The sequence below is a fragment of the Antechinus flavipes genome, chromosome 3 (genome assembly GCF_016432865.1).
Source record: "Antechinus flavipes isolate AdamAnt ecotype Samford, QLD, Australia chromosome 3, AdamAnt_v2, whole genome shotgun sequence".
In the NCBI taxonomy this organism is placed as follows: domain Eukaryota; kingdom Metazoa; phylum Chordata; class Mammalia; order Dasyuromorphia; family Dasyuridae; genus Antechinus; species Antechinus flavipes.
In genome coordinates, this window is record NC_067400.1 from 561,948,513 (window position 1) to 561,962,128 (window position 13,616).

General features: G+C 40.3%; 1 protein-coding gene across 2 annotated transcripts in view; it reads right to left on the reverse strand.

Annotated features, from left to right (window-relative positions):
* STK40 (serine/threonine kinase 40) overlaps positions 1-13,616 on the reverse strand; it is a 60,671-nt gene that overhangs the window by 22,527 nt on the left and 24,528 nt on the right. The window contains exons 1-6 of one of the 2 annotated variants that reach the window (XM_051987702.1): positions 12,568-12,647; positions 10,126-10,245; positions 8,497-8,582; positions 8,037-8,180; positions 4,973-5,200; positions 4,093-4,145 (exon numbers count right to left, since the gene is read on the reverse strand). In XM_051987702.1, coding sequence (XP_051843662.1) covers positions 4,093-4,145; positions 4,973-5,200; positions 8,037-8,180; positions 8,497-8,582; positions 10,126-10,237 — 623 coding nt within the window. In that variant the 5' untranslated portion in view covers positions 10,238-10,245; positions 12,568-12,647. Of the gene's footprint in view, positions 1-4,092; positions 4,146-4,972; positions 5,201-8,036; positions 8,181-8,496; positions 8,583-10,125; positions 10,246-12,567; positions 12,648-13,616 lie in introns of those variants that run through there. The other variant, XM_051987701.1, reaches the window with a different exon arrangement.

Here is a 13,616-nt window from a genome sequence, read left to right on the forward strand (position 1 = left end):
GTGAAGATGAGCAATCAGGATATCTCAGGAAAGAAAAGTTCATTAGATAATTAAGATGTTTTCTGTTCTATTGCCTCTAACAGCCCTAACTCACTAATTACAGAATTCATGCCTTTATTCCTCCTAAACATAGAATTCAATGAAATATATCTGAAAATATAATTTTGTATAGCTGAATGATAGGATACTTCCCAGGAGGTGTCTGAGGATTTAACATAGAAAAGCTGGAAGAGAACCAAAGCAGCTTTTCTGTTGACAAGAACATGGTAACAACGACTTCTCATTAGGGGCCTTCACTTACTGATAGGACAAATAGCACAAATACAGCCATTCTCATTTTACAGAGCAGCAGTCAGAAAGGGGTAAGACCTCACAGTAAGTAGAAAAGCTGGGCTGATACTGAAATCAACCTAAAGTCCAAGGGGTCTACCATTATATCACTATGCTGCTCTATTCAAGGGGCAGAGCCTTATAGATCCAGGAAAACAATTAAGAAACACCCAAAAAAGTATGTAGGGCTCCCAGGGTCAACCTTCCTGAGAAAGCAATGCCCCTGACCAGCTCCAGGGAAGCAACAGAGCCTAGGATTCTGCTAAGCAGTCCAGCAGGGGAGAGAGATTTGTGGCAGTGTTAGTGCAGTGAGTCACATTTCAGTTATGACCCTGTTGGCTGCCGCTGTGTTTTTTCCTTTTCTAGGAATTTGGTAGGTCACTCTTTAAAAACAAGAGAGAGAAAGAAGGAAAGGAGAAAAAGAGGGGAGGAGAAGAGAGGAAAAGAAAAAGAGGGGAATGAGAGAGAGAAGGGAGAAGAGAGAGAGGAGAAGGGAGAAGATAGAGAAGGAACTGACCTAAACCTAAAGTAACCCCAATGATGATTCAATCATTTCACTTTTTCCAATGAAGGGGATTACTGTAACCACAATCTCATGTAATTCTTGTAAAAAGTTCTCTTTTTCATTTTCCCTACACCAGAAGAGTTCCTGGCTCTTTTACCAGAAAACTCTATTGGAAGTCATTAGTTTATTTGTTCCCTTCTTTAAGGGCAGAAGCATTTTAACCTAGTGTAAGGCATGAAAAACATCTGCCTCAAAGTTGATATGGGGGGGGGGGGGGGGAGGGAAGGGGGATTAGAACAGATCAAAGTTTAGCCAAGAGATGGAAGTCACCAAAGCAGTGGAGAGGGCTGGCTTTGGGGCTTCTAGACACTTAAGATCCAACGGGACACTTGCAGCAATGACAGAGGGAAGGTGCTGACTATCAGAAAGGATTACCAAGTCACTGACAGAAATATTAATCTCACTTACAGAATATCACTGAATATGGACAGTGAGAACCATTTTTTCCTTTTCTTTCTAAAGCCAATGCTTTATTGTTCTTTGATGAACATCATTTTTGACAACACATGCCTCAGCCAGCACCTCTACTCCATCTCCAAAGCCTTGAGGAGGGGGGCAAGCTTTATTTACTATCAGTCTTCTCAAGTCAGAATGGAGAATCTCTAAAACAGAGCCCTAAAGTGACAAAAGCACCACTCTAGTTAGACCAAGGAGGAAGAATTCAGTGCTTTCTATTAACACAGGCTACATGTTAGATCTAAGTTTTAACCTTCCAATTCTAAATATCTTGAATCTCAGCTAAAGAAGCCAGATTTACCTCTTCCTGAGAGCTTGATTAGTATCACCTTTAAGAGACAAAGAAGAGCTGACACTTCCTGTGACTCTTCATTCACCCAAGTCTAGAGTTTGCTTCAACACTCAAAAAGGATTACTCAATAAAGAAAAGAGTCAATGTACACCTAGAAGCACACATGTGCACCTGCATTTGCATCCGATGATACCTTAAGTCTTTAAGCACTTCTTATAGAGGACTAACACTGGGTGCATCCTTCAGCCCCAGATTTTATGAGGCATCTTGGTGATTCAGTGGAGAGGATGCTGGGTCTGGAGTTAGTAAGATCTGGGTTCAAATCTATCTTTAGACATTAGCTAGACAAGTCACTCAACTTATTTCCCTCAGTTTCTTCAAATACAAAATGGGAAAAATCAACAACCAACCGGGAGTAGCAAGGATTATTGTGGGGATCCAGTAAGACACTATATATAAAGTGTTTTAGGGCAGTACCTGACAGTAAGTGCTTAATAAATGCTTATTGCCTTCCCTCTTCTTTGCTCCTTATGTGATTGTATTGCTAACTCTTTAGTCAGCTGGAGATCAAGACAACCCTGTGATCGCCTCCTTGCTTTCTGTAGATCTTCCGGTTCCTCACAACAGGATCAGATTGTGAGACTATCAATTACCACAGAAGGTAGACTACTTTGATGCAAGTATTTTTACTTGAGCCAAGACTGCCATTGATCTCTGTGCCATGTCCCTTTTCTTCCCTCTTCAAGCAGGGATGAAAAGTCTTCAGGTAACATTTCTTGGAGTTATTACCTTTGGGTTTGAAAAACCAGGAGATCCCTGGCAGATCAACAGCAACAGAAGATAAAAGAATCTAATTCTTGGCATTTCTCACTGCATTTTTTTTTTAAAGCCTCTGTATTTTCAAGATCAGAGATTTGTAACTTTGGAGAAATCTTTAAGAAAATCTCATTGGCGTCAGGTCACCCTGCTGATGAGCCCCTCTGCATTTAGGCTGCTCATCCTAGAGCCTATACTCATAGCCCCTTCCAACTTTGGTGGGATGTGCTTACTATAATTTGGAAAGGGGCAACAGCCTCAAAGAACAAGTCAGGATTGCATCCGTGCCCTGATGAGAACTGTGTCTATGCATACACAGAGTATCCCTGTGTGGGGAAAATAAAAGGGGTCAAGACTGATTGATGATAATATTCTCAGGTCAGTGGGCTCTTTGAAGTGAGGGCTCTTTAAGAAAGCAGAGGTTTTTTGCCAATTGACAAGTAGTCAAAGTATATAAACAGACAATTTTTAGATAAATAAATTAAAGTCTTCTATAGTCATATGAAAAAATGCTTTAAATCAGTTTTGACTAGAGAAATGCAAATTAAAACAACCCTGAGATACCACCTCAAATTGATTCTCAGATTGACTTAGATGACAGGATATGGGAAAACTGGGACACTAATATATTGTTGGTGGTGGTGTTGGAATCCAGCCCCTTTGGAGAGCAATTTGGAACTATGTCTAGAGGGTTATCAAACTATGCATACCCTTTGATCCAACATTGTCACCACTGGGTCTATGTCCCTAAGAGATCATAAAAGAGGGGAAAAGACTCACATGTGCAAAAATATTTATAGTAGCTTTTTTTGTAATGGCAAGGAATGGAAACTGAGGGAATGCTTATCACTTGGGGAATGGCTGAATAAATTATGAGTGTAACAGAATGTTACTGTTCTATAAGAAATGATGAGCAGGCTGATTTCAGAAAAGCCTGGAAAGACTTATATGAACTGATGCTGAGTGAAATGAGCAGAACCAGAAAATTGTACACAGTAATAGCAAGATTGTATAATGATCAACTATGACAGACTTAGCTCTTCTCAGCAATACAGTAATCCAAAGCAATTCCAATAAACTTTGGATGGAAAATACCATCTGCACCCAGAGAAGGAACTGTGGAGACTGAAGCTCACATTCTCTTTACAAAGCTAAACATCTCTTGTTCATTCAACTGGTATTTGTGAATTATATAATTTCTAGTCCTATTTCTATAATGATCATTATCCTGTGGAAATGGTATAAAGCTTGTAAATATCTTTTTGAAAATGGAAGTCATCTTCTAGCTGTGATCTAGGGCAGGGCAAAGTGTGGTGGGAATAATAACTACTTTGTTCTAGATATTTGTCTTTGAAGTCAGCCTAAGATTTTGTTAGTTCTCTTGGCTGCCATGTCACATTTTGGATTTTCAGGAAGTTGAACTTAACTTGCTCTCCCTTCTCCTTCCCTCCTCCCCCAAGTCTTTTTCATTTAAGTTACTGCCTGACTATTCTCATATTGAATAAATTAAGTTTCTGAACCCAAATTGTTAGACTTGACATTGATCTTGTAAAATGTATGCTGTTGATAACAAAATCATATAAAATCCGTCTCAATTTCAAGGTTAAGGAGACAATGGAAAAAGGTAACTCACCTTTTGTTTAGCACCATGTTGCCAAGTTTCAGGTCTCTGTGCACAATGTTTTTCTGAAAAACAAAATTGACAATATACAATTTTGGATTTGGGTTATTTAGACACATAACAAATTCAAGACTCATAAAACTTTAGGGGCCACCAGACCCAAGGTACAAACTCTAAAATGTCCCCAAAGAAGCTAGTCACAGAGCAGCTGCTCGGATATCTCTAACAAAAGGAACTTCTCTCACAAGTCAGAAATATTTGCTTTACATCTCTCACTCTGCTGTACAATGCTCAGAGAACCCAGAATTCTCTAACTTTGTTAACTCAAGAGGGAAGGAAACAAATTGGACTTTAGCAAAAAAAGTTCTCATTATATCCCACCCTACCTTCTCTTGCTTATGGATAGCTGCTAAGAGAGAAAGACTGACCTCTGTGCTGCCATCATTAGTTCATCTATATCCACAATATCCAATATTATGGATAAAATGACATTACCATCTGATTTATAAAAGGGGAAATAGGACAGATGTGGACAGCTCTAGCTGAGATGAGAGCTTAGAGGACAATCAGGGACTGAAAGTCACAGACCTTAACAAATTTTCTGGTGACTCATTTTTGGAATCATGTAGACCTATACTTCCTGCGGTGTTTAGGTGCAACTATTCTTAACCTGGTTTACATTTAATTCTACTATTATTTTTCTTGAAGCTGCTGAGCCTTTATCACTACTCCGGTGGCTGAGAAGATAGAAAATTTTCCAAGATTCACTAAAAGTATTCTGTCTGTTAAGAAAGCTAAGAGACTCATCCATCTTCATCCTTTATCTAGGACTTGAAAATACTCCCTAGTCTAGCTCAGACTAGAAGAACAGTCCAGCTCAGCAGCTGCTCACCTTATGCAAGGCTTCCACCACTCGGACCACATCATAGAATATAACTACTGTCTCTCTTTCACTGAGTCGCTTTTCCTTTATGACATAATGCTGGAGGTTGATCAGATCTGCAGTTTTGTCACTAAAGTCATGTGCACAAAGGCAGTCCAGGACTAGACAAATACGTTTTTTCATTTTCTTGATCATCCGGGTAGATTCCACATCCTCAACAATTTCACAAGCTCGATCCTAGGAGGAAAAGAAACAAGTGGTTTTGAGACAGTTGTTAGCAGTGAAGCTTTCCATTTGGATTATAATATATAAAGGAACAGGATGTCGTTCAGAAAACTTAAAAAAAAAAAAACAACCCAATAACCCCCAAAACAAGCTCACTCATGTATAGGGGAACAAGAAAGAAAGGCTGAGGAGTATATGTTTATGGGATTGAAACTAAATGATTATGGAGCCAGTCAATATTACCTAATCTTTGATGTGCTAGCAGCTACACCCAGCAAACAAAACTAGCTCCAGGGATTGGCATGATGTCTCAGGGAAGCATATTCAAACACTGCCAAATTCTACAGCCAAAAGAGTGGCCATATTTGTAAATGGAAGGACTTATATTCACAAACAAGTGCTTATTAAACTCCATGTTTCTATCAGAATCAAAGAAAGCTGAACCAAGGCCATAGGCTTAAAGCAAAAGCATCAGATGACTAATAGGATCCTCTCATTGTTCTCCCACAAGCCATGTTTCTGTTGGGCATGGGGGTGTATGTGTGTGTGTGTGTGTGTGTGTATGTGTGTGTGTGTTAAGAGGAGATGGAAGTGTCCATTCTTCCTATTATACCACTCTTTAATATCCCAGTCACTTCTTCATTGGCTGCCAGCCTTTCGCTTGGTTCTGACCATCATCATCATCATCATCATCATCATCATGTATCACCTATCACCCCCCTCCTCTCCTCCCCCCCACCTCACCACCAGGAAACAACTCAGTATCGTGAAAACTGCTTGAGCTTTGATCATCACACCTCAATGGTGCCCTCAACTGCTTCTGATGCTCTGATAGGAAGGCAGAGCAATGACCTCCTCTCAAAGGCTCATTTTACTGAGCAACAAGAATCCCAGCAATTTCTTTATCTGCCCACAGCAGCTCTACTTGGTTTTGATTCTACCATCATCTTCATTTTGTCCCCAAGCCAGGTACCTTCTGGCATTATCTTCACCCCTACCCTCTTTAAGTTTAGTGTATATCATCCCCCTAGGCAGGGACTGGCTTTCTTATTTGTATCCTTAAGTGCTTAACACAGTGGCTGGCACATTTCAGGTACTTTTAATACAGGTTTATTGTATAATATCTAAGTAACAGTGTTAATTTTGATTCCCCAAGACAATAAAAGTTATGTAGAAGTCAGACCGAGAAGCTTCTAGGATTTCGAATACATTTTCACAATCTTGCTGAAAAGCATAACCAGCTTTACAAACATTTTCAATCCTATTCAGGGACTGAGAGCCTTTCTTCTTTAAAATTTAAGCTGAACTAAGACAGATAACAAAACTGACATCTACCTCCCCTCTCCTCCACAATGTGCTCTGCTACTCGGCTCATGTTACTCTAAGACCACTAAATATTCCTTAGAATCACACAAATACCAGTTAGAAGGAACCTCAGAAGTTACCTAATACAACACTATTATTTCATAAATAAGCCAAAGGGACTTGGCCAAGTTTGATCCCAAAGGCAATCTGGTGGCAGGGCTGGAACTAAAACCCCAGCGATCTCTCCATCACCTCAGGGGTCCTCTCTTCTTTCTCAGATCTTCGGAAGCACTTACTGTCTGTACCAAAACATCTGGTGCCTACCATACACTGTTTGTTTTCTCATCTTCTTTATCTTCCCAGTTGGATTTTATTATCTTTCATATTGTATTACCCAGAACACTAAGTGCAGAGACTGCTATGAAGGATATGTTCAATACATATTGATTGATGATCAAAGTTCTCTAGTCTTTTAAAATAATATGTACGAAAATGACTAAATCAAGTACTTAAAAAAAGACTCTAGTCTTCTTTTGTAAGTTGTTAACAAAATAAGTGTCTATCCTCAATACACCTTGGATGAGAAAAGCTTTCAGATTACTCATTACTACTCTGGGTTACCTGCCAGAGTCTCTGAAGGCAAATCTAAACACAAAGACTTCCTGGAGACAACTTCTACTATTCAGTCTTCTAGACTAAACCGATGAGTCCAGCCATGCCTAATCACACATTACGGGGATGTTGGGGCCACTACTCTGCCTTCAGCTAATGCTTTCAGATAGACTCTCCCCAAAATCAATCCCTAACAGCACAGGTAAGAACACTTTTCCTCTTGTATTTTAGAGCTGTTAAAAGCCCCTTCAAGGACAGATTTTTAATGTGCACATTTACAAAAAGATTCCTAACCAGACAATTCAACTTGAGCGACCTGTTTCCTGCCTGAATTTTCAGGCCTGAATGGAGAACCCAACAAATGCCTAAAGGAAAGAATCTACTTCTGGTTGTTTTGAGGTAATATGCAAGTCTTCTAGCTTCTACTTTTACTGATTTTTTTTTTTTAAACATTTCTTAAGAAGTCAAGGCAACTTTAGAGAAGAGAGTTCAGATTTATCCCCAAAGTCCTTGTATCTTTAAGAGACTTCCTGGCTTTTCCCCTTTGCCCAGAAAAGCTGCTTTTCAAAGAAATCATGACCATTTAAAATGTACACTGTTTATACTCTGGCTAGAGCTGATCATCACAACCAATACCACTGGGTCACAGTCAGTAAACAATGTCCTCTGAATAACCTCCCTCAGCTCCTGAGGAAGCCCTGATTCACTGGGGGTGGTTCTGCATAGGAAATATCATTGTGAGGAATGGCTCTCTAGGGAGGGGGATGGGATACAGAGAAAAAGAATTAGGTGATGTAAAAACAACAGACAGCAATAAAAAATTCTTTAAAAAAATTAATATGAGGAGCTATTGGAAAACAGAATGCAAAGCCAAGCCCAACAAGTTGCAAGAGGCTTGCAGACCCTAGGTATTCCCATTTCTGCCCTTTACCTGGAAGAGCCCGTGGTGGTGAACAACGCCATCCTGAGTGTGGAGAAGGGAAAGCAGAGAATACTCTGTATGTAAAAGCATCTTGCCTTGCCTTTCCTCTTGGGTCTCTAGTCCTTGTTCTCCCCTTTCTTCAAGGGTCAGAATCTTTAGGGAAAAGGAAAAGAAAACCTTATCGTATTTTTTGTTCCTTAAACAAAATAAATGGTAGGACTAGAGTGCAGTACTAGAAGTGTCACTTCTAATGCACATGGAAGACTGAACAGGCATCTCAAACGTGACTGCTCTTTAATTTTATGTACATATAAATCCATCTTCACCAAGAATTGTAGAGAGCGACAGAATGTGTGAACCTAATTGCTTCAAGGTAAAAATGGAGTCACAGCAACACTGGTGTGAAGCTTCTTAAGGCATATAGTTCTTTCAAGAAAGCAGAAGTACTGAGGACTTCTCTTCCACCTACCTTTAGCTGATAGAAGTCATCTGTCCCATCTTTTCTTGCCAAACACTGGACAATGCTGGGCACTGGAGAATTACCTAATCGAGGACCTGAGGGCAGAAGAGAATAGATCTGTTTGCATTTAAGGGGCTTTGCCTAGCACAGTGTGATGTCGTTAAGATGATGTAGAGCTACCAGGGACCTCTCTGGTCAGCCACTCCCACTCTTATTACCCTCCCAATAGTATTTTAATTTTTGAAATACATGTAAAGGTAATTTTCAACATTCATTTTTGTAAGATTTGGAGCTCTAAATTTTTTCAGTCTCCCTTCCCAAGATAACAAGCAAACTGATAAGTTAAATATGTACAATCCTTTTAAACACATTTCTATATAAGTTATGCTGTGAAAGAAAAATCAGAATAAAAGGGAAAGACCACAAAAAAGAAAAAGTAAACAAAAAAAGGTGAAAATACTATGCTTTGACCCACATTCAGTCTCTATACTAACTCTTACTTAGACAAGCCTAAAGATCAACAATGGGCAAACTTTTCTATAAATTGCATCATTCCTAAAAAAAATCTTATCAATGGGGTTTTAAAGTCTTCTTGATATCTATCTGTAGATATCATATCTACAAAAAGAAGCTTCTTACATACAAATGGTATATTTGCAGCACTCCTCTGGGTCCATGGAGATCCCTATATTTCAAATAGAGAAGGGATTAAATGATTTCCTTCTAGCTCTAAGATTTCATGACTCACCGTTCTTATACCACTGACAAGTCCACATACCAAAGGGTGTTGTATCATGCAATCCAGCACACACCTGATCTCTGCCCCTCCACGTGAGGGCAGAGTTTCCTAAGACCTGCTTGCCTAATACAGCTAGCTCCTGTCGACAAGGGGTCAATGTGTGGCACAATGCCAGGCACACAGTAGAAACTTAATATTAATTTTTATCAATGTGACAGCCAACACTTGGCAACTCAACTACAAATCCCAGAACATTAAACCCAGTCAACCAGCCCACACCACACATCCTAGTTTCTCTTCATTTTGTAAGTATCTTTTCTCAGGTATGCTGATACTACCAAGTGCTCTTATTCAGAAACTGTCAGCCAAATTTTATAGGTTATTGGGAGTTACAGCAACACCTTTCTAGAATTAATTGTGCACTATTTAGGTACCACCTACAAGACAGGGGTCTCTCAGATGGATTCCAAACTAGGTATGACTTTATCTCATGGTTAAAAAATAAAGCAAGTATACCTGTTCTATATCCCAACTGGGTTGGGCTGGAGAGAGTGGAGAAGGAAAAGCTGTATTTTCAGGGAAAATACCTCTTCTCCTCCAAAGAGAGAGATTAAATCAGCAAACACATATGCCCTCTCACACATGTGGGCACACATGGAGGTATTCAGTTTCAAATATCTGCTAATTTAATATTTTACAATTTCCCTGAGAAACAATAAAAAAAAATAATAAACAACCTTTAGTTTAATATACGAGCCCTGATAATTATGTGACTGAATCTACCAGGTCTGAGTTCATATTTAATTTTGCTACTATCTTGTTATTCCATTCAGTCAGCACATAGAGCAGGTTGTAAGCCAGCCTGCTTTTAGACAACTGAGAAAACAAGTGTGACTTACCTAAGATAAATGGCCCAGCTCTCTTTGCATTATTCCCAGAAATGCTACTTCCAAGAGCTTTTGCTCGAGCAGACGTTTCCCCAGCTCCTCTGTCTGATGCTCTCCGCTTCATCCTCAGCTCTGGAAGAGAAAGAAGAGATCCCCCCAATGACTAAGTCAGCTCATTCCCCAGCCTTGGGGATAACACAAGCCTCTGCCTTGGAATTGCATCAGGAAGCCACCTCCTCTTCCTCTTATACAGAGAGAATTCTCACTGACAAGAAGCAAAAGCTCTTTGATTACCAGATTAACTGAGGTCTAAAGATGCCTGCAAGTCAGAAAGGAAGACTCTGGTCACAGAGATAAGAAAAGCAACATCTATTGAATGAAACCAGGTGTCTGACATGCAATGAAGGCAATTTCTGCAGATGCTGAAGGCAACAAGTACCCAGCTCTGGGAGTCAAAAGACCTTAGCCCAGTCCCAGTGCCAACATTTACATGTTATATATTACTCATGAGTCCTAGTCCTGTAAAAAAAGAGAATAACATTTGTTCCCTCTATCTCATTGGACTGTTGTGGGGAAAACACTCTATAAATTGCAAACTATCATAAAACTTGAGCTCTGGCTATTTTTATCACTACTACTAGCAGCAATTAGTACCCATGTCCTTAATTTGTCTGAATTCACAGGCCAATATCTGGATATTCATATTCATGATATTCATAAAAGGCCTCCAACTAGAGAATTCAACATTTAAAAGACGTATTTACTTCACTAAAATCATGCACTTAGAGAATTAACTTGAGAATTAAAAAGTTAAGGATATGGCTAAACTAGTATCAGTCAGTATACATTAAGTCTGAATCCTAATCTGGGTTCTTTTAGTTGCCTGGGTAGTCATTTCTGTTCATGGCTAAATTATAACAACAAAAAAACTCACTTGAATATGGAGACCACCAATCTTTTGAAATAGAGGCAGCTAGGTGGCGCTAGGAGGCAGCTAGGTGGTACAGTGGATAGGCCGAAGAGCCCGCAGTTGGGGAGCCTAAAATCTGGCCTCAGACTCTGGGGCAAGTCATTTAACTAATACTTAACTAACTCCAGCTTCCTCATCCCTACAATGAGCACAAAGACAGCACCTCTCTCCTGGTCCCTCTCCCCCCAACAGGCTGCATGACAACCCAGGAGGCAAGAGCCTGGCACCCTGGCATTCTAAGTCCCAGCCGTGGCCCTGGTCTCCTTACTCCATTCTTTAGAGACTAAGTTTTTCACTTGTAAAATGAACCTGTCCACCATCAAAATCCTTTCCATCTTTAAAATGTTACAGAGAAATCTAATGTATTCTACGTCGGCCAAAGACAACACTGATTTCCCAGCGGCCTAAGATGGGTTTCATGCCTTGCTGCCCATCGTGGGCATCGGTAGCTAGCTATGAATTCCTCGGCCACATTCACCACAGAGAGAGAGATGGGTTACTCTCCTTATCCACCATAAATAATGAAATAATTTAAATAAAATAAAAACGGTTAGGTCACCGTTTTAAAGAGATTTCAGTCGTCCTCCTGCCATAGACAATTGGTACTAATAGTGTACCAGACAAGGTTCACTAGGCTCCGAAACAGGAATTATTCTTCTCCATGGAGACTCCCACAGAAGTCCTGGTACATCTGTGCATATGCTGCCTTTTTTACAAAACACTGTCTAGACAACAGTTTGATGAGAACTGTTTCAACAGAGATGAGTGGGAACAGCCCCGCCACGCTTGCTGCCACACACTGTACCTTTGACTCCATCTCCCCACACCCTATCCAAGGCCACTGGGACTCAGTGACAACAAAAGAACAGGAAATCTGTTTAAAAGTATGGGCAGCAGGAAGCCCAGTAACAGAGACAAAAACCAGAGGCCAGGTCTGCCCGAGGGGCTCCTGTCAGTCCCACTTTAATTCAGGCAAAGCCAGGCATTCTATGGAGAGGCTGAATGCAAACCAGTGCTTACTGCCAGGAGGAAGGGGACACTCAGCATCTCCGAGGCTCACTGCACCTGTTGCGATCTGTTTGTAGAAACTAGGGCTTGGGGAAAAGCCTCTTGAGACAAGACAAGAATATACTGCTACATACTAATTCTAACCTTTGAAATTTACTTGTAGGCATTGCATCATCACTTCAGCAGCCTAGGAAATATGTCACAAGGGAAAGTCTATCACCACTGGGAACACATATTATTCCTACATTTGCCACTTAAGAACAGGGTACAGAGAGATTTCTGTGGGCAACATTCCCAGTAGTGCCTCTGAAGTCTTCTTTCAGGACTACACAGAGTCCCTGGTAAGGCAATGACAGCGTGTGTGTATGCGCGCGCATGTGCCCACATCTCCTAAAGGAGCCTTCCCTGCCAGGGCTAGAATGAGCCAGCCAAGCTAAAATTAGGGGTAGGGGCTGTATCTATTTGCAGCTCCTCACCAAGTTTGTGCTGTGGCTTGCTGCTGGTGCACAGGGACGTCAATACTTTCTGGCTGAGAAGTAACAAATGTCTCCCTTCCCTCTTCTGCTGTCCTCTTATTTGGCTGCTAGGAATGAACTCTATTGGGGTCTGGCATGGCTTAGTGAGGCAATAATGAGGGGTGGGGAAACCACAGGGAAACACAGGAATATATCATCTTCTCCTCTTGGGGGCTGTAGCAGTTACCCCATCTCTTAAATAATTTTATCCACATGTATTCTGGAAATGGTGCCTTTGGGGGGGGAAAAAAAAAAAAACAGGTGACAGAGGCCATCACAGGGATCTTGAGGTAATGGCAGCCAGAACGTCATTATGATACCAACAAAATATGTAAAATAATTCAGAGAAAAAAGTTCAGAAAAGGGCAGTGAGAGTAATATTACTCCTTTGTTAAAATTAATATTTTCAAAAAATTAGAAGCAATGATTTTACATACAATTCTCTCTTCTTTTCATATTGAACCATTTGTATTAGCTGGAAATTGTTAAATTTATAATAAAAAATTAAGAAAAAAGCATTACTCTAACCAAGAATTATTCTAGATCAATGAGTTTTCATTCTAGGCTATGCCAAATTGGAAGGGGAAAAAATGGCATCTTTTATTTCAATATAATTGGTTTTCTTTGTAATCCTCAGTATTTTATGCACATAAACATTATTCTGAGAAGGGGTCCATAGATTTCGACAGATTGCTAGGAGGTAAACCTAATTTGAATACAGCTGGACCAAGATGGGAATCTCCAGACAAAATAGACAATGCCAGAAACATTTGGAGAGGGGAAGGGAACAGACATGATACAAAACCACTATTGCCACCAAAGGTCCAAGCTTTTTTTCTGTATCATACAGAGTCCAGGATAATGGAACTGTGCATTTAAACAGCTGGTCTCAGCTCAATAAAGTACAGAAGAGGCAGAAAGCTCCAGTGATGTAATGACATAAGCTGACTGTCCTCCCTTACTTAGCATGTGACTCAGTCCCTCCTTATCCTCCCCAAGAAAGGTGTTCT